The sequence below is a fragment of the Dermacentor variabilis genome, chromosome 6, assembly GCF_050947875.1.
Source record: "Dermacentor variabilis isolate Ectoservices chromosome 6, ASM5094787v1, whole genome shotgun sequence".
Classification (NCBI taxonomy): Eukaryota; Metazoa; Arthropoda; class Arachnida; order Ixodida; family Ixodidae; genus Dermacentor; species Dermacentor variabilis.
Genome location: NC_134573.1, coordinates 39,330,620 through 39,352,559, shown reverse-complemented (window position 1 = coordinate 39,352,559; position 21,940 = coordinate 39,330,620). Strand labels below are relative to the sequence as shown.

General features: G+C 48.7%; 1 protein-coding gene across 1 annotated transcript in view; it reads left to right on the top strand.

Moving 5' to 3' along the window:
• Positions 1-21,940, top strand: part of LOC142586095 (uncharacterized) — a 154,320-nt gene that overhangs the window by 73,091 nt on the left and 59,289 nt on the right. The window contains exon 3 of the mRNA XM_075697354.1: positions 18,741-18,853. Within this exon, the coding sequence (XP_075553469.1) occupies positions 18,741-18,853 (113 nt within the window). The remainder of the gene's footprint in view (positions 1-18,740; positions 18,854-21,940) is intronic.

Genomic DNA, 21,940 nt, shown 5'->3' with positions numbered 1-21,940 from the left:
GGCATCTCATCGCACCCAACTACTTACTCTCCTTAACGAGTGCGCTTCTTCGTTCGATCGTAATAGACGATCGTTTTGACGAGCTACGGAAACAACGCATCTTAGCTCGGCGCCCACCACCTACGGAAGATTCGTTAGCAGCATTGGTTATTGGCGACAACCACACAACTTTGCTTGTGCAAATAAAAGAATTTGTGCGCGAGGAGGTCGCACGACAGCTCTCGATTTTGCCGACCACGGAGAAGCCTTCTCAATATTTGGCTCCTATCCGACAGGTAACTCAAGAGCAAGTGACCGAAGCTCTTCCACCTCCCTGTCAGCCGGCTCCTGTGGCCGCGCCTCTGACGAATGCTGAAGCCGTTGTGCGGGTGCCCCGTCTGCCGGGGCTCTCTCCTCCGCCTTCAGCGCCTCGCCCGCTATGTTCCCTCCTGCGCCTTCGCCTCGCCAGCCGGCGGCTCCTTTTTTCAGTGCATAGCAGCAGGGTACAAATCCTTGGCGCACTGCTGACAAGCGCCCAATATTCTATGCCTCCGGTACCCCGGGACATGTAGCGTGCTTCTGCGGCCGGCGCTTTCCGGCCTTCGTGGGCACCCCGGTACCACCCAGCTCCGGCTTCCGACCATTCAGTGTGCCTCAACGACGACCACCGGAACTCTACGCTGCTGATGACATACCAGCACAACAGTCACAGCTCTACAGTACTCGTCGCTGGCCTTCCCCTCGTCGGCGCTCACTCTCACCCATGCGTCGCAGGCTCAGTGCCAGTACTAGTAAGGCGGGAAACAGATTTCCGCAAATCCTGAGGCACGAACTGCGTCATCGTCGGAACATCAAAGTCCTCGTTTTTCTACCGCTAACGTATTGAAGTGTTTGTTGATGGCATCAAATCTCTTGTGCTCGTCGATACAGGCGCTGCTGTATCCGTGAATAGTGAGAAGCTTTGTCGTGCATTAGGGAACGTGACCATCATGCGTTCGGTGCCATTCCTTAAACAGCCAGTGCACAACAAGTTCAGCCAGTCGCTATGTGCACTGCCAGGGTGCTGATTCGAGACATTTTGTATTCGATTGATTTCTTAGTGCTAACGTTCTGCTCCCACGATGGGACTCTCGGTTGGGATCTTTTACCCCGCCATCATGCCATCATTCAGTTCAGTTCTCTGTTCTGTGCGATTTGCAACCTAACGACTTTCAAATTCATGATGTTAGCAGGATCTGTCCAGCTTCAGATACTGACCTTCGTCCTCACAGTGCTGTATGTGTCCCTCTTTGATGCACATCGCTTGCCGAAGCGACGGTCATGCTTACACCCGCTGCCGTCTTCATTCGCCGCAAGCCTATATAGATGACGCCCTGGATTGTCTACAAGGTGCCGAATTCTTTTCTTCTTTGGACTTGCGATCGGGCTATTGGCAAGTGCCAGTGGATGAATCCGACCGCTCGAAATCAGCTTTCATTACGCCTGATGGCCTGTATGAGTTTACAGTAATTCAATTCGGCCTCTGCAATGCGTCTGCGACATTCGAAATGATCATGGACAATATTCTGCGAGGCCTCAAATGGAAGACTCGTTTGTGTTATTTAGACGACGTGGTAGTTTTCTCCCCTGATTTCACCACTCACTTCTCTCGTCTAGGCGAAGTCCTTACTTGGATTACAAGTGCCGGCCTTCAGCTTAACTTGAAGACGTGCCGCTTCGGAGCCCGCCAGCTGACCATACTTGGCCATGTCGTTTCCAAAGACGGCGTCCTTCCCGACCCCGACAAACTTCGAGCTGTCGCAGAATTTCCGCAGCCGACTACACTGGAAGGGCTCCAACGTTTTGTCGGTCTTTGCTCTTATTTTCGACGCTTCGTGCGCAATTTTGCATGTATGATCACTCCCCTTACGAAGCTCCTGGCTGGCCCTGGTAAACTTCGCGATTGGACTCCGGCATGTGACCAGGCCTTGACCGTTTTGCGTCGTCTGCTTACTTCACCGCCTCTTCTGCGCCACTACGACCCGAGTGCACCGACCGAAGTTCATACGGACGTCAGCGGCGTTGGTCTTGGAGCCGGCCTTGCGCAACGCAAGCCTGGCTTTCCGGAATATGTGGTTGTATATGCGAGTCATGCCATCATGAAGGCAGAATTTAATTATTCTGTCACGGAAAAAGAATGTTTGGCTATAGTTTGGGCCATACACAAATATCGCCTTTGCTTGTATGGCCATTCCTTCGACGTTGTGACAGACCAGCACGCACTCTGCTGGCTTGCGTCCCTGAAATACCCGTCGGGGCTTCTTGAATGCTGGGCTCTTCGGCTCCAAGAATTTGGCATTCGCGTCTTCTATCGATCCGGGCGTCAAAATTCTGATGCATATGCGCTCTCCCGATCGCCCATGCGATCCGACTAAACGCCACCCTCATCCGTAGAGCGCCCGGTTTCTACGCTTGCTGTTACTTATATGCCGTCTGAACAGAGAAAAGATCCGTATATTGTGCCTGTCATTGACATTCTTAGCAGTTCTTCAACGACTACATGCTCTCGAGCCCTTCGTCGCCAGGCCACCCATTTTGTGTTACGGGACGCCATCTTGTACCGCCGAAACTATCAGCCAGATGGTCGCAAATGGCTGCTAGTCATCCCTCGCCATTTGCGTTCCGATATATGCACGTATTTCCACGCCCACCCACAACAAGCTCATGCTGGCGTCCTGAAAACCTACGAGCGGCTCCGCCAGCGGTAGTACTGGCGCGGCAGGTATTCTTATGCCCGCAAATAGATTCGTTCATGTGCATCTTGTCAGCGACGCAAGACATCTTCTCACACTACAGGCAATCTGCAACCTTTACCGTGTCCTGCACGTTCTTTTGATCGGGTTGGCATTCACCTGTATGGGCCTCTTCCATGCACTGCTAACTGAAATAGTTGGATAATTGTCACAGTAAACCACCTCACAAGATATTCCGAAACTGTTGTTTTTGCTTCGGCTGTTCCTCGCGACGTCGCCACATTAACCTTGCGGCAAGGCGCACCGCGAGAACTGCTCAGCGACCGATGCCGTGTCTTCTTGTCCGAAGCTATTAATGAGCTACTCGCCGCGTGCTGTACTATTCACCGCACCACTACAGCATATCATCCACAGACTAACGGTCTATCGGAACGATTCAAGCGCACTGTTGGTGACATGCTCACCATGTATGTTGCGTCTGATCATTACAATTGCGACGATGTCCTCCCTTTTGTGACGTAGGCATATAATAACGCCGTTCAGGCTACCACAGGCTTCTCACCATTTTTCCTTCTTTATGGACGTGAACCATCCACTACCCTCGACACCATACTACCATATCATCCGGATGCCTCTGAATTCACCCCTCTTTCTGAAATTGCTCGCCATGCGGAAGAGTGCCACCAACTGGCTCGATCATTGCCGTCTGATACCCAAGGAATCAACAAAGATCACCGCGACAACGATCAGCCCACACAGTCCTTCGCCGCGGAATCTCACGTCTCGCTCCGGCTGCCCTCGCAAGCTCCAGGCCTTAGCCGAAAGCTTGCACCGAAATATCAGGGTCCATACCGGATCGTCGCGTGTACATCGCCTGTGAATTAGGTAGTCGAACCGGTGACGCCATTTTTGGACAACCGCTACCGTGGCCGCGAGACGGTTCACATCAGCTGCCTGAAGCCGTACCACGTCCCCCTTATCGTGTCATCACCTTAGGTCGCCGGATGGCTCCTCTTCGCCGCGGGAGCAATTGTAGTGGGTAATATGCATGTGGCGCTGTGCGGACTGCCACCGCTGCAGCGCGAGACCCGAGCTCGGGCTCCTGATGAGAAGGGCTAGGACTCGTGATCAAGAGCTACTTGCGATTCCTCGAACGAGCTGCAATAAACCCTATTTCATAATGAATAGTTCGTGATGAAAAAAATACTGGCTTTAAATACACCCGACTGCCGCCACTATGCAGTCGGTACAACTTCTCTACCCTCTTGGGCTTTCTTTTTTGAATCTTGGTACAAGTTAACTGGGACATCTATGCCAAAATTCAGGCCATCCGCATCGGGGACAAGATACGCGATGTAGTCGCGTACCAAACCACACCATATGGTACGTTCAAGGGCGTCATTCGAGACATTCCCATCGAAGATCCGGCGGAGAGTGACCGGAACGTTGTTAACTCAAGAAATCAATTAGCAAGAGGGGCGCAAAAAATTGCCAATACAATTACCATAATTGTAGTTTTTGAAGGCCAAAAGGTTCCAAATTATGTATGTTACGGCCCTGTGTTAAAGAGGTGCAGTCTGTACCGCAAGCATTTCGATGTCTGCAAACAGTGCGGCGAAGTAGGCCACAGAAGAGACGTTTGTCCTAACCACAATATGAAAGTGTGCTTCGACTCTGGGGCCAGTAACCCAGTCGATAACCACGAGTGTAACCCTAAAGGCAAGCTCTGTGGGGGACAACACCCAACGACCTATAGAGAATGCAAAACAAATACAAAACTTCCTACGTGCTCTTGCCCTCCCACTCCCTACGTAAAAGGCAGTGGGAGCGCAAGATGGCGGAACAGCGCGTACAGCAATAACTAGCACCCAGAGAGCTCTCACCGTTGCTTCCGCCAGCAGGAGTGAGCGGCACAGCTGGTCGTCATGAGTCACGCTCGCGCGGGCACAAAAGCGACAGCCGAAACAGAAACATGAGCCGCTGCCGCCGATCCCAATCCAAAGAAAGAGTCGACTGGGCAGACGCAGTAAAGTCGGGGGTACCCAAGAAAGAGCAGCAGTAAAAGCAGCATTCACAGCCATTGCAAAGTGGCGGAAGGAAATTTAAAGACGAAAGTGAGGCAATGAAGGCGCTTAGAGAAGCGAACGAGGCGTTACGGAAGAAGAACACTGAACTGGAAGCGACAGTCAATAAGATCAATAAGGAAATGGCAGAGATCAAGAGAATGATGGCGGTCCAGCTAGAGCAGCAGCAAGTACAGCAGTTATTATCACCGCCACAGTTGATGGCAATGACCGAGGATGAACCAGAAGTAGCGGTGAACCCGAGGACAGAGAACGTGGCCGCGGTGGGTCCGGCACCCAAGAGAAGAGTTCAACATTAGAGATAGGCTCAACCGATTTGGAGAATATATTCCCACGACGTTCACCAAGACAATCACCGACCCTTTCATAGCAATTCAACAGACGTGCCAGCATTTGACTACGACAGTACAGAATTGGCGACGCAAATAGATAACTTTCAGCAAACATGGGTAGGACATCAACCACCGCAACCACAACAGAAGTGAAAGGCCTCCTGGTCTGGCATTTTAATTGCAAATGTTTTGCTGGGAAAATGGCTCTACTTTAGCTACACTTAGAACAAGTATCAAGAAAGCCAGATATCATCACGTTCCGAGAGAGCCTCATTGAGGAAGTCTAGCTCTCCGGTTACCGGTCCCACGCCAGTTCGCCAAACCTCCGGGTGGCGGCCGGCAGTAAAGGCAGGGGAGTTTGCACCTTGGTGAGAAAAGGCATCATGTACGTCGAGAACGAGTTGTTGAGCAAAAGCACAATCGAGCACAGTATGGTAGAGGTGGTTACCGGGAAAAAGCAGAAGGAAAGCATTTTTCTGATAAAGCTGTACAATAGCCCGTCACACGAAAAGCAGAAATTCAAAGCACTGTTATACAAAGCGTGCAATGTCGCGGGGCCCGACAGCAGGCTGGTAATCTGCGGGGACTTTAACGTGCCGAATCAAGCCTGGGATTACCCCAAAACATTGGCAAAGGGCAGGGACTGAAATGGAAGCTGAAACGGTTTTCAATTTCCATGAATTGCTGGGGTTGGGAAGAACAGACCTATTAATTTACGGTTCTGAATTTCTTTTCTTCTTTTTTTTAATATAAGGGGCGGAAATCGCTTTCTAAATTCCCCCCGCGGACACGCCCCCGTCGCTTCCCGGAGCGCCGAGGTAGGAGGCAGCCGGAGGCGAGAACCACCGAGAGTAACGTCATCCCGGGGACCGTGCTGCCGGACCGGTGTGCTGGCATTTGCTGGCATGCTTCTTTCCGGCCTGCGCTTTACTAAGCGACGCTGCGAGAGATCTGCCGCCGCTGATGTTTGTTTCCTTTTGCGATTTTTGTGAACTGTGCTTCCTTTCTGTGCTGCGTGAGAGCCTACTGCCAAGGGCTGTAGCCAAGCCCTCGTTCTGTGCAGCATTCGGCTGTGCGAACACAAGTGGGCTAGACGATGCGGTGATGCACATGTTCCCCAAGGACAAGAAGCTTGCAGCGCAGTGGGTCCGTGCGGTGAGGAGAGATAATTACGTGCCGACAAAATCAACTGTGCTGTGCTCGGACCATTTCCGCGACAGTGGTTATCATCGGAGCTTGACAACGATGCGGGCAATCGGTATTCCAATTAAATCCGCGCGACTGAAGCCCGGCCTTGTTCCGTCTATATTCTCCCACAAGAGAAACACCTCACCACCTCGAAGAGCGGCCTTCGCCATGAGGCGCTCAGTTCTGAAAAAAAAAAGAGAATTTACCCATAGAAACAATCCGTGTATTTATAGGGTTGCTAAAACGTTGTTTTAAATCAATTTACTTTTCGTTATTTTTTAATTGCAGCTTGTCGCGGCAGCTTCACGTGCATACTCGCGCGAGCAAATGCCGCTGGCACGCTTCGAAGCATAGACAGAAACGCGGGGAGTAATAAATTTTGGTGACCGGACTTCTTGCGTAGCTTCCCCAGCGTTGCACCTGAGGTATAAAATGGAGTATAAGCTTGCCTAGCGACATTCGAAGTACGGTTTCAGTTACCGTAAAGTTACTATGTTTACCATACGGCGGCGCTAAAACTGCATAATATCTGTATGTCAACACTTGCATGCAGCACACATACCGATTCTTGATCGAGCCACAATCGTAATGTCGTCGAACCATAGTATGAATATTGCACACATAATCCCCTTGGCCCTCTCTGGATGTGTATGATGAGCGACTGGCATCACTATACCTCGCGGAACTGTTCGTGCGCGCTTTGAAACGCGGCACTTATGTTAGCGATTGCGTATCAACACGCAAATAAGCACGGAACTTCAGACAAGCAGCGGCAAGATGCTTCGCATTGCGCAATTGCACCCGTGCATACAATCTAATGAAAAGTTAATGCTTCGGCATTCTTCCAGCAGCATGTTCCCAGTGACACTTTAGCACGTTTCCTCTCCCGTCATCGGAACGTGCAACTACATGAAAAAACATACGTAGCAGCTAAGATTTCTAACACGCAAGAAGGTGCACACATCGCTCTCGCTGTTGGCACACTCAACATCGTCGTTGCCGCGGTTACCGCCAGTGTTTTCTGTATAGGCTGTAAGTTTGAACATGTGCGGCGAAAATACAAGCTGTCCGAGATACCGAGAACATTCTATAATGCTTACAACTTAGCTGTGTTGCCAGAACAGAACCGCGTGCTACGCTCTGAAACGGCAGCGCCGACCGGCGATCCCCATGAATGATGTCACAGCGGTCCCGACCAATCACGGGCAACAGCGGCGTTCGCGCGATGCCCTGAGGCGCTGGTGCGCGTTTTCTTGCAAAAAACAGCCGCTTGCACTTGTTTCCACTCTTTTTAAACAAGATATTCATGTTGAGTGGACTCAAAACTGTACAATGCCGCAGGGAACTCATTTTTTTCGAAAAGTATTTCAGCTTCCCTTTAATGCAAGATGCTACAGACTTTGGACTAAATCTAATCACCGACCCAGCATACCCTACAAGATCGGCAACTCGATCACCCGAGACACAACGTCCGATCTCACTTTCGTGAGGGGTAATGGCGGCGGCACAGCGGAGTTTAAATGGCGAAACAGGGGCCACAAATTGGGCAGCGACCATTACAATGTGGGGGTCGCTGATCCCACTTGGTGGCAACGACGAAGACGAGAGAAGCTTTCGGAAACATAGATTTAAGGATTGGTACGCGTTTCGAGGGTTGTTACCTGGGGAGCAGACACAAATTACAGACATAGAGGAGTGGTCGACCAAGATGGTAAACAAAGGTAGAAAAGCCCACCAAGGAAGTAGAGACGGACGAGCGTGTCCACTGGGCCGACAGCCATCTGGCCCATCTCATCGCGGCCAAGCAGTCGATCCTGTCGAGGTGGAAGACGCAGCGGACAAACAGAAAGCTACGCAAGAAGGCCGCCGAACTCAACCGCGAGATCGAGTCCCACAGCAGAGTGATATGCACTCAGCAATGGGTCATTCCACGCCAAATCAACCAGCGTTTTTTCGACCATCACAGATATAGCTGGAAAAATTCCCACATGTTTGTTAGAGTTCAAAACACATCCTCAATGTTTATTTTTCCTTGCAAAAATTTTGTAGAATTTTGACGACACTTTGTTTTTCCTGCCAAGCTGAGCTAGACGGCATCAATCAACATTTTTTCTCAAAGACACACTGTGTGATCCACTCCTTCAAATTGCGTTTGTGGCAACCCAAAAATGCGATGTGACTGCAAAAATTGCAAATGTTATAAATATTTTAATACTTCGATTGGTTCTGGCCCTAGCTAAAACGTGTAAAATTGCAAAGTTTGAGTTTTTTTCTCGAAACGTAGAAAAACCTGGAAGTCAAACATAGAATATATGCTGGTAGCCCAGTTAACATAGTACAGCTAAAAATTATTTAAAGTATCGAAGGTTTAGCCGTCCGCATGGAAAAAAATTTTAAAGTTCCATTTTTTTGCAAAGAGCTCCATATTCAAGGTAAAAAAAGGGGCCTTCATGATCGGCCTAAAATATATGCATTACATCATTAGATAGCCCTACGTGTCTACTATGCATGTGAGAAGTTATAAAAAGGTATTATTTTTTAAATGCAAGAAACGATTTTTTGAATTTTCGTGTCAGCAACGGCGTTTTTCTGACGCGAGTCAAGATGGTTAGAGCACTGATTCCGGTGCTCCGCGGCCCAGGCTTGCTGGCCTGGGATCCAGACGACAAAGCTAGCATCGTCTGCAACGCAGACGAAAGGCAGACGGTGTGATCATCTGCATTTCATTGTGAAGAGACGCACGCTTCATTGCAATGCGGCTTGTGCTTGGTGTGTGCCAGGTAAAGCATCCTCCAATTTCACATGGAACTTCACGACCGCTTAATTTCTCCAGAGAATCCTGCAAATTTGCAAGGTATGTTTCATACATTCATAAATATAAATATTTACAAATAAGTATAAATTAAACGCAGAAAGAGCACTGGCATCATTCACGCAACACATTATAAATAATTTCTAGCCCTCAAATCGGTGAATTTATTTTCTATTTTCAGATGAACACCTCTTGCCCCGCTCACTTGGACCCAAAGACTGTCATAAGACGACACAAGTGAAAAAGACCTTCCTGATTAGAACTGGCAGCCTAGATGAACGTGAACTTAGTCTTCTGGTATTGCGTGCGAAAAGCGACAAGGACAGTTTAGACACAGTATGCGCACACCATTATTACGTCTATATTAAGAAGTTCAGGACACTATGTGCGTCAAAGATGTGCTCGGACCCTTTCTCCGACCATGGGTGAAACCGTCGGGGGCCGTGGGTCATATCTCTCGGCCTCGCTACAGCAGTGTCTCTCTTGGGGCTGGTTCCTGGTGAAAGACTCTGTCCACAATGTAAAGTCAAGTGTTTCCAAATGCGGGCGCAGTTAGACGCAGCCAATAAGAGCTTGGTAGATTGTGAAACAATGTGCTAGTCTAGATTTGAAGGGAATGCATCCACCTCAACAAACTGTGCTGCACCACGAGATGGGACTGGAAGGACCTCGAGCAGAAAACGGAAGCGCCATGAGGAAGAAGCGGCTGTCGCAGGTGGCACCTTGCCCAATGATGATAGTAAAGATGCTCAAGTGCAAAGCGTAGCCTATGAAATTGCACCAACCACCGCACTTGCGGAAGACTACAAAATGCTTCTTGAAGACGTGAGAGATCGATTCGTACGAGAAAGAAAACGGTCGAAAAAAATTTCTCTTCTGGCATTGGCGCCTCGTTCATGCTCCCGAAAAAATGTTGCTGAGTACTTTGGTGCATCGGAAAGTCAAGTTCGCATTGCTATGAAAATCAGGCAACAGGGAGGATTTTTGGGCTCTCCTACATCAAAGTTAAGTAGACCGCTAGACGACAGAACAATATGGAGCATAATAAAGTTCTATGAGGATGAACATACATCCGTTTGTCTTCCAGGCAAGAAAGACGTCGTCCGAGGCAAGCAAAAAAGATTGCTGATAATGAATCTTAAGGAAGCGCACGAGGAATGGAAGAAAAGTCACACAGAGCTGAAGTGCGGCTTTTCTAAGTTCGCCTACCTGAGGCCACGCCTCTGTTTACTTGCCGGTGCTCCGGGAACGCACTCCGTTTGTGTTTGCATTTACCACCAAAATGTAAAATTGATGCTGCAGTCCTTGGGCATTTTACAAACAATCGATTCGCTCCTTCAGATGACTGTGTGTGAGATAACGAATGAATGCTGTATGACCGGTATATGCAGCAATTGCTCAGGAGATTCATCGCTCAAATCGCTCATTTTGAGCTCTCCTGCACTGAACCGGGATTTGGCAGCAAGTATTTCTGTCCGTCAGTCGGCTAGTGGAGAGCGGTGCCGATTGGAAACAATGTTGTTTACCCATAATGACTTCGTGGACCGTCTCCTTGAGATGATAAGCGACTTAAAATCTCATCACTTTGTCTGCAAGCACCAAGCTCGGCCCCTACGCAATTCGAAGACTGCTCTGACGCCTGCAGAAGGCATATTTATTGGATTTCTCTGAAAACTACAGCGTTCTCATTCAGAGCGCCCCACAGTCAATATACTAGGACAACTCTCAAGCAACAGTACACCCGATTGTAGTCTACTCTCGCTCGACGAAGTCTTCTGATGAACCACATGTGCAATCGTACGTAGTGATGTCCGACTGCCTCGACCATATGACTGCCGCTGTTTCGACATTTCAGCAGGTGCTCATGGAACAATTTAAAGTAGACATGCCGCTGGTAGAACATGTGCACTACTTTTCGGATGGGGCTGCTTCCCAGTATAAGAACAGAAAGAATTTTGCAAACCTGTGCTACCACAAGGGATATTTTAGTTTGGATGCTACGTGGCATTTTTTTGCTACATCACACGGAAAAAGTGCATGTGATGGGGTGGGTGGCAACCTGAAACGGTTGGCTGCCAAGGCAAGCCTACAAAGGCCTTTCTCAAGGCAGATTTTGACACCGTTTGAGCTGTACAAGTGGGCACGTGAAAGCCTTTTACATATAAAACCAATTTGGGTGCCGGAGAGTGCAATATCTAAGCGGGAGGTCGAACTGTTGTCCGGGTTTGCGAATGCTATGCGCATTAACGGAACCAGGTCGTTATATCATTTTCAGCCGACGTCACTTTCTCAACTAAAAGTTGCATTCACGTCTTCGTCGAAGAAAAGAACTGTTAAAGCTGTTCGACAGCCGGCACCTGCTCGGCTATGAAAGTGATACCGGCTATGTTCAGGCTAATGTATTCAAACGCGGTTGACATAAAATTTTCGTAGCAATGGAAAAAAAGTCAGAGATACGGCGTTGCAAATCGCCTGTCTTGGTTTGCATACAATAAAAAAGCCACAAGCCCCTTCCTGAATAGTTCCTTGGGCTCACTTTGTTGCCAATATGTCTTTGCAGGACGGCTACGCTTCATATATGTACGCTGTTTAGGTGATCCACATACTGATAATAAAAAAAATCTTTTCTTGCGTTTAAAAATAATACCTCTTTATAACTTCCCACATGCATAGTAGACACGTAGGGCTGTCTAATGACGTAATGCATATATCTTTAGGCCGATCACCAAGGCCCCTTTTTTAACCTTGAATGTGGAGATATTTGCAAAAAAATTGAATTTTAAATTTTTTTTCCATGCGAACGGCTAAACCTTCGATACTTTAAATATTTTTCAGCTGTACTATGTTAACTGTTCTATCGGTGTATATTTTATGTGTGACTTCCAGGCTTTTCTACGTCCCGAGAAAAAAACTCACACTTTGCAATTTTACACGCTTTTGCTAGGGCCAGAAACAATCTAAGTATTCAAATATTTATAACATTTGCAATTTTTGCAGTCACATCGCATCTTTGGGTTGCCACAAATGCAATTTGAAGGAGTGGATCGCACAGTGTGTCTTTGAGAAAAAATTTTGATTGATGCCGTCTAGCTCAGCTTGGCAGTAAAAACAAAGTGTCGTCAAAATTCTACAGAACTTTTGCAAGGAAAAATAAACATGGAGGATGAGTTTTGAACTCTAACAAACATGTGGAAATTTTTTCAGCTATATCTGTGATGGTCGAAAAAACGCTGGTTGATTTGGCGTGGAATGACCCCAATGGAATGAGATTTGTAACGCAGCGGACGGCCAGATGCACTGCGGCAAGGCGTGCAGCAGGCTGAGTCATCTTTTGGATAAGACCCCGACCAAGTCTCACCAGCACCACAACCTGGCCAAGATCGTCCACAGGGCGCTGACCGAGCACGGGGAAGACGAAGTGAAGAAACGCCTCGACCACAAGTGCCAGCCGGTCACTCCCACAGAAACGCACCGGACTACCTAGGCGAAGTAAATGAGTGGCTAGATCGAGACATTGAAGTATTGGAAGGAAGGGTTGTCCTGCACGATCTCAACAGCAAGTCCGCCGCTGGTCCCTACGGCGTTACGAATAGAGCGCTAAAAATCTTAACGGAGCGGCCATCTAGAACCTCACGGCATACTTCAACACTTACTGGCGAGACGGGTCACTACTCCACCAGTGGAAAGCAGCCAAGACCATCTTGATTCCCAAGCCGGGCAAGCCACCCAACATTGAGAACCTCCGGCTGATTGAAAACCTCCGGCACGTCCTGTGTAGGCGAAAAGTTGGAACATGTACTCATGAACAGGTGGCAGAGGTACCTGGAAGAATCGGCGCTTTAACCAAACACCATCATCGGGTTCCGAAACAAGCTCGGAACTCCGGACACCATGATACAACTGAAAAATGAAATCCTCGATGACACTACCAACACGAAAGACAAGCGAGCCATCTTGGGTTTGGACCTGCAGTGCGCTTTAGACAAAGTGAGACACTCTCCGATCCTGGCCCAGGTGTCACGGCTAAGCATGGACGAGAGAGCATATGCGTACATCAAGGATTTCTGGACGGAGTGGAACACCGAGATCATGGCCGGTGACCTGCGGCTGCAAAATAAGAAGCTCGGCAGTGTCGGGACTCCCCAGGGCTTGGTTATCTCGCCATTACTTTTCAACCTTGTAATGACAGGGGTCTCTGAGCGGCTTTCGCGAATCGCGTGGGTTGGACACACCATCTATGCCGACGACATAACGCTATGGGTCCCAGCAGGAAGCAACGGTCACATCGAGAGTACATTGCAAGAGGCGGTTGACGCTATCGAGAAGAAGCTGGACGGGTATGGGCACGTCTGCTCCCCAAGCAAGTTTGTGCTGTTGGTGATTCCTCCCAGCAAGTCTAAGCTCCCCAGGAAAGTCTGAGCTGTTGGTAATTCGTCCGAAAAGAACAGCTAGGACTACGAAAGGCAACTAACCTGCGAGAGAGCAAGAGACAGTAAAGATCAAGATGAACGGCGGTCACACGATCCCGGATGTCGAGAAGATCCGAGTGCTGGGGATGATGATTGAGCGCAAACGAGTCAACGGCGAGACGGTCAACCGTCTCGAGGGCAAAGTCACCACGGCCGTTTGCCTCATCAAGAGGGTGTCACGCAGAACAGTAGGCATGAAGGAAAAAAGCCTCACACGGCTAGTGGAATCCTTCGCTATAAGCCACATTGCATACGTTGCTGTTTTCTACAACTGGAGGCAGTGCGAGCGAAATAAGAACAATGCGCTCATACATACGCAAAGCGTACAACCTGTGTACTTAGATTTAGGTGCACGTTAAAGAGCGCCAGGTGGTTGAAATTTCCGGAGTCTCTCACGACGGCGTGCCTCATAATCAGAAAGTGGTTTTGGCACGTTAAACCGCATAACTAAAAAAATTACGCAAAGCGTACAAGGCTGCACTCGGACTTCTCGACTGCACAAACACCAACATGTTTCTGGCCCAGGGAGTGCATAGCACCCTGGAAGAAATCACCGAGACTCAGAGGACCTCTCAGCTCGCGCGGCTACCGGAAACAAGAACGGGCAGACAAGTGCTGCGTGACCTTGGCCTGGGGCCAAACGAAAGAGGGCCCGAAAATGCAGAAGTGCCTGTACCGGACGCGATTAGTAGTCGGCTACGCGCATATCCGCTGCGAAGATACATGGACCCTGATTTGCACAAAGAGCGGCGGGCGGCGAGGGCCAAGGCGCCCATCGATCTCCATGTCAAAGGCAGGGGTGCCGTGTTTGTGGACGCGGCAGAGTATCTAGACGACAGAAAGGCGTTCGCCGCTGCAGTCGTCGGGGCATCGACCGGTGCAACGAGAATTGCGGCTAGTGTGTGGACTCGAGGGGCGCATCCAGCCGAGGAGGTGGCCATTGCCCTGGCCATCGCCGACCCCGAGTGCACGACTGTGCTCTGTGATTCCAGGACGGTAGTGTGAAATTACACCAGAGCAAGCGTGGGTGGCGAAGCCGCGCGTGTGTAGCGTGCGGCAGATCTCGCGAGTGAAAATCGGTGTGTCGTGATAAAGTGGTTTCCGGCCCACACGGACAGCGATGTGTCGGATCGTGGCAACGCAAACCACAACGAGACGGCGAACGCGGCGGCACGAGGACTAACCAACCGTGCCGCTGCTGCTGCGCTCGACCCGTCGTGGTGGTGGGAAACCAAGGACGAAATTACCTCCTACAACGAAATTGTGAAGTGGTAAAGACTAAGAGAATGACTGTGCCGCCACCTCATCCTGGCTTGACCCGAAAGGAAGCGGTGTTATTTCGACAACTTCAAACGGGGTCGTTATTCACCCCGGTGCTGATGAGGCACGTGTGTCCAAGTGACCTGTGTTGTGTGTGCCGAAAGGAAAGAGTCACTGCAGCTCACATCACTTGGGTCTGTGCCAAGAATCCGCACGAAGCTGCAACGATAGCAGCGATCCCGCCACGGCTCGTGACCGCAACGAGATGCTGCGATCAAGATGCCCAAGCCCAGGCCGTCCAACAGATCTCGGCGGCCACCGAAAGGCAGCGACCGAGCGAAACTGGAGGGAGGCTGCCACTCCAAAAGAGGGGCAGGCGCGGTTGACCAAAGGGAGTAGTGCGGCCGCGACCGGAGTAGAGGCGCCACACGCCGGGAAGACGTCATGGCCGCATCACGGTGACGCCTCCCTTGCAGGGGAAGGCTAATCGTTCTGCAGGCATTCATAATAAAGTTGCTTCACTCACTCACTTCGTGCTTATGCGTCTCTGCATACGCGTTTTTTACACGTCTTTCGTTGACTCTTGTGCATGCGAGTTTACTGTTTCAAGCGCTTATATAGTCATATTAACAGTCCGGTGCGAAATTTCAACTCAATGGCAATCACTGGAGAACTGCGCCCCAGTCACATCCAATCTTGCCCTGCAGAGTTCCATACTGAGACTAGTGCCACGTATGGTGGGTTTTCTTATGCATGAAATCTTGTCACTACAAATAAAGCGCGACAAACACACGCGCGCAAGCCGAGACCACTGAGCAGGGTTTCGAATTATTGAAAATATTTTGCTTAGTGTTTTCTTTGCACGCATCATTTCTGAAACAAATCGTAACCAGTAGCGTTGGGTGCCTCCTCTACGCTTATCACCTTGAAATTTCGAAATATGTTAAGTTATGAAATTTACCCTATATTCAGTTTTCACCAATGATCATTTCCTTTAAAGAAATTATGCGCAGAAATCAAAGCCAGCTATGGTCTGTGGATTCCATTGCACAATCATATAAAATCTTCCACGCATGGTGACTCTCGATGTGCCGAGCAAATGAGGATGCCAGAAACGAAGTTGTTGGAGCTGCGTCCAAAAAAAAAAGAACTATGGGTTTTTCGTGCCAAAACCACTTTCTGATTATGAGGCACGCCGTCATGGGGGACTCCGAAAATTTCGACCACCTGGGGTTCCTTAACGTGCACTTAAATATAACTACACGGGTGTTTGCGCATTTGGCCCCCATCGAAATGCGGCCGCCGTGGCCAGGATTAGATCCCGCGACCTTGCGCTTAGCAACTCAACATCATAGCCACTAAGCAACCACGGCTGGTCAGAAGCTGCGTCCAATCTGTGGAACAAAAGAAACAGGATAAGCAAATAACTTCGATTCTGCCGCCTGACACTCTTTATAATAAAACGAAAATGCAGCATAACCCATCGCAAGATGATTGTCAACGGTAATGTGCTTAGCGCTGAAGTAATGTAGCGACATACCGTATTGCTGAAATTTGGTTTAATACCTGCAATTGGCATTCTCAGAATTTCATTGCTTCGGCTATATTCGACGAACATTGTCTCCGTTATCTTTCGACACTGCTGTGGCACTTGGTTGCCAAAGTCGCCAATGAGCGTGGCGGTGTACGGACGACGTTACGACTACGATGAAATAACGAATACAGAATAACGTCCAGGGAATGGCCAAAGCGGTATGATGACGACCGCGTTACGAAAACTAGATGTCGATTCGGAAATAATGACGATGTTATAACCAAGGAAGCGTGACGTTGCCGGCATGAATAGAATAGGAGGACGACATGCGTATGACGACATTGGTATGACGACGACGGTATGCCGACCAACGGGCGAAGGAATGATGATGATGATGGTTAAGCTCGACGATATGACGACCACGGTAGGACACGTGGGCATCGGAGCGACTGTCCAACAAGAAGCTACGATATCACTGCCACGACAATGGCGCATAATCGCCAATAAATGACAGCATGATTACGGTAGAACGACGAAAACAAAAATTGTCGAGAAAACGACGGAATTATGACAATGGGTTGTCGTTTCTTGAATAGATGAGGATGATCGAATGACAGTGTGACGAGGACGGCGTGACAAAATATTATGACGACGACTGTGTGAAGACTGTGGAGTTACGACAACAGCATGACGAGTGTCGGATGACCAAGTTAGAATGAGGACGATGGCATAAGCACAACGGCGTCAGGATGACGGTATGTCAGTGACGACGACTGTATGACGACAACGCTTTGACAACGATAGTGCCACTGAAACAGCCTGACGACAGTCGCATGATGAAGCTGGAGCGACGGCGATGGAAGTGCTACAACCGCATTACGATGACGTTCTGACAACGAACGCATGACGACGGTGCGACGACGAAGGCACAAGAGTCTGATGACAAAGCTATAATTAGGACGGTGCAACGACTACGACGGCATCACCACAGTGAGCACAACATACCTAGCGGCCCCAGCTATTAGACCACTTTGGACACTGTGTGAGCGTAAAGGACATGACGGCGACAGTCAAACGCCGACCCTAGAATAACGATGACATATAGAATGACCATAACGCTATCTCAGTTATGAGCATCACGAGCACTTGGTGATAACGAAGGTGGGACGATGATAGCATGACCAAAGTCGGATAACGAAGCTAGAATGATGGCGAAAGAACGAAAAGACGGTGCCACGAGGTGGTGTGACAAGAAATTCTTAACGATGACGCAATGACACTGATGGCGTGACGAGCGTCGGATTTTGAAGCTGGAAAACAAGGCGTTCGAGTCCCTGACTAGGACGAATTTTTCTTGAACTGCGAGGCTTTTCTTTCGAGGATTCTGTATGCGTTTTCCATGTAGCAATTGCTACATTTGGGTCAATGTCCAACCTTCCCTTGATGGTAGAACGACCACAACGGCGTCACGGGGACGGCATGAAAACGAATTCACGACGACGGCTGTGTGACGACGACGACGGCACGACACAACAGCCGTTGACACATACGACGGCATCACGTCACGAGCACATGCCAAATAACTCAAGCGGTTAGATACCGTGTACTTGTTGGTCATGCATGGTCAGGCATGGCGAGAATGAAATAGCCACGACGAAGCTAGGATGGCCGGGATGGAATGATTCACGTTCACCATAATATCCCAGTTGCACTAGTTGTAAGACAACTTGGGTTTCTGTGTTCGAGTAAGAGGATAGATAGATAGATAGATAGATAGATAGATAGATAGATAGATAGATAGATAGATAGATAGATAGATAGATAGATAGATAGATAGATAGATAGATAGATAGATAGATAGATAGATAGATAGATAGATAGATAGATAGATAGATAGATTCAAAACACCTGTAGTAGGCAAATAAATTGAATCACAAACACGTAACTTCAATTACAATACGTCACAAATTATTCTTTCTGAGAATGCTTTAGTGAAGTCATGCTTTGATTTAACATGGCGCGCGCAGTATACCAGACGATGTCCTTGTCCCCACCCCGCATAGAGTGGCGGGTGAGGAGGACATATTGGCACCGTACTCGCTCGGTACAGAGCAGGAAGAGCCTCATATTAAAGATCGTTCGAGAATTTGGAGTTTGATAACTTGTGTTCTTCGCGCCCCTTCCCGCTACAAAGAAATAATAATAATAATATAATAGTAATTGCCCTTTTAAAATGTGTGATGGATGTTTATTTAGACAGACGTCGTATATTTTTAGTTATCTCTGTAAGCGTAAAAAATAAACACGCTTTGAGAAATTGAAATTGCTAAATATGTGCTTTCAATTCCAGATCAGCTATCGATATGCTTCTGCACTCCACGTTCATACAGGCGCAGTGATCACGATTACAGGAAAGTATGAAAAAAACCCGAAACAAATAGCTCCATTCGAAAATGCAACATCGTAAGTTGTTCACTTCTGTAAAGAGCTAATTGTCTGCGTGCATATCTGCCTGCGTACGTAGTCTTGGTCAAAAAACTTGAACGCCCTGTGAACGGTCGGGGCTGCGCTCCGCTATCGCGGCGCTGCCACCGGGGGGCGAGCGCCGCTGCTCACTTGCGCCGAGGATAAAGAGGGCGAGGGAAGCACGTTCACAGAGAAAGAAATTCAACAAGAGGGGACACTCTTCAAAGACTGGCAACAGGAAGCACGTCACGCCTAGTTTCAACTCCATCCGTTAGTTGACGCGAGCATCAGAAAAAAAGAATGTGAAATAAACTTACAGACAACATTTTATGTTTTTTTTTTATATTTTGCCGCTTTCAGTGAAAAAGGTCTGCGTGTAAATGAACTTATACTATGTGACTGATTTTTCTTGCGTTGCCTAGCAACAAGCTAGCGGCACGCCAGACGCGTGTGCATGCGTCGTGCGCCAGACAAGCCGCAGGAGTAAGCGAGGCCGGCTGCGCATGTGAAGCTCGCGTTCTCGACGACCCGTCTCTTTCGGATGTAGCCCCTTTTTTGGGATCCCGGCGTTCTCTTACTTTCCGTCTGCATTTCGAAACGCCACCGCTGCACTACTGGACTACAGCAAGGTGAGGAATTTTGTTTGACAGTCTGCGACGCACTTCAAGCACATTTAGGCTTATTAGGCTTACTGCACAAAACTGAACCTATATAGTGACGCAGTTATCGAAAAACAGCCCCGCCGTCCAAGCCTAGTTAATTTGAGGTATTTACTCGTACTGGGCGATGTTTTCGACGCTTTCTATGAGCCCAAGCATAATTAAAACTTATTTCGGTAGTTTTCGGGCACGCTCACCGCACCTGGCTTTGTGACGAATAGCACCTTGGCCGTGTGACGCAGTTTCGCATGTACTGAATCTTACCGGGGCTAGTTTTGGCGCTTTCTCTGACCCCAGACATTATTGTAACTAATTTCGATCATTTTTGGGATATTTTTCAAGCACAGTAGCCGCGCTCGGCGTTCTGGCGCAGTTGGTTTCGCGTCTACTCAATCTTATTGGTAGAAGTTCGTGACGCATTCTCTGTCCCCAAAAATATTGTAATTCATTTGGTAACTTTTTGGGATACTTTGGAGGCACGGTCGCAGCGCCTTAGGTTTAGAAGCTGTTAGCAAAAAAGCAAGCTGGCCATAGTGAGTTAGTTTTGCGTGTACTGAATTTAAGTGCGACAAGTTTGTGACGCTTTTTATGGCCCTGCAACAACATATACCTTATTGCGGTACTCACGCTTGTCGAAAACGCAACGAGCAATTGCCGAGAGTGATCACACGGTAGTGTTGCTTGCGCCGGCAGGACCCGTAAAAGATAACACGAAGGAGCTCAAGAAATTGATATTTGTGCATTGTGAGCGACTGAAAACAGGCTTTCCACCCACGAAACTATCTTGAGTGCGACTAGAAGGCATTCTGCGAGCGTGTAACACGGTCTGACTGAGCCTGTGTTGTAGCCAGCTCTGTGTACTTGGCGTACCATTGCGTCGACTGAGGGCAAGTTGCTTGGAAACGCGCAGTCACCCGTGTATTTGTGCTATTAAAGTGCAGGAAATAATGCCCGGGCGGGGAGGGATGCTTGAAAATCGGATGTTTCCTTTAGATTTTATGGCATTGTTTGGGAGGAGCCCTTGCTACCAAATGTACGTAAATGTGACTTTATCTGTAATGCCGCTCATTCACCACTTACGCACGTTTCACCTCTGCACGTAATATTCCTGTTAGGTCAATATATCGAAAGGATACATGCTTGTAATTTACTTTATTTCAGCTGACGGCATCCGGTGGAGCTTCGTACGGCAACGACTGCTGCTTACCTGGTGCCACAACTTTGGGTGAATGCAGAAGAAGCCCGGAACGAGCATTTATACAGAGCAAAATAAACATTTCATTATTTCAGAAGACGTCTTGCGTTTTCTTTATGAAATTGCACGTGACATATTCGACGGAGTCTTGTAAAGGTCGCTCGCAATCATTTTTACGAAATAATGAAACGATTCCATGCCAAGGCCACGCGTGGTTCAGCAGAAGCGAAAAAAAAATGCCGCACCAATCAGCAGAGCCGGCGCGGCCTGTACCAACTGGCGTTGAAAACGCGCGCGCCCAAAACCGAAACCGGAAGGTATTAATACCATGCGATTGGTGTGCTACAGTCAATTGGGCGGCTTGGCTCTATGGGAGTGTCCGCTCTTGTTAAAAGTTTTTTCTCTATGGCATGTGTCTCAAGCATCCTTTGATAACAACGCTCGTGAAAAGTTAGTGCGGCGAGTGCGGCGCGAACGCGACTGTGGCGAAGCGGAAGCCACCCGACCGGCTAGCATGCCGTTTGCAGCGTATGCTGGATGAGCGGAAGGGGGTCTCTGGCGATCGCTGTGAAATGCCATACGGTCAAATTTAGGAATTGCGAGTATCGTAATCATGAGGTAATGTTTTTCGGGACCAAATTAAAGGAAAAACGCATGCTCGAACACGGGCAGGTTGCGAGGATCGTAGCTAAGATCTGATTTAGCAGCTGAATGCTATATTGAATAATGTGCCACAGTGACATCTCGTATTTGTAATCACGAATGTCACAAGTAGCAAAATAATCGAGAAAACATAAGCTTCAGGGTGGCACCTGCATCTCTCGACGATATCGCAGGGGGAGCATGCCTTCAAGGCATTGAATGTGGTTTTGATGCCCTGAACATTTGCAGCTTGCCCACGTATTTGACTGCAAGCTAGCCAAGGTCCCTGGTTGAAAGCACGCTACGTATAATACATTTTTTAAAACTACCTGTGAAGCCCTTCCTCGTAGATACCAACGATACCTGAGTAATCTATATCCAAAATACTTGTTCCAGCTAGTGAACCCGTGACAGCGACCGCACCGCCGGTGTGACGCCTTCGCTGTGCGAGATTCCTATAATCTCGTAGCTGTGGTAAACTTTACGGGGTGATTCCACATAATACAAACGGGATGAACTTACATTGGCTTCATGCGTGCTTGAAAGTGGGCGCTAACGACCATGAGGCAGTGTGCACGAAGATATCAG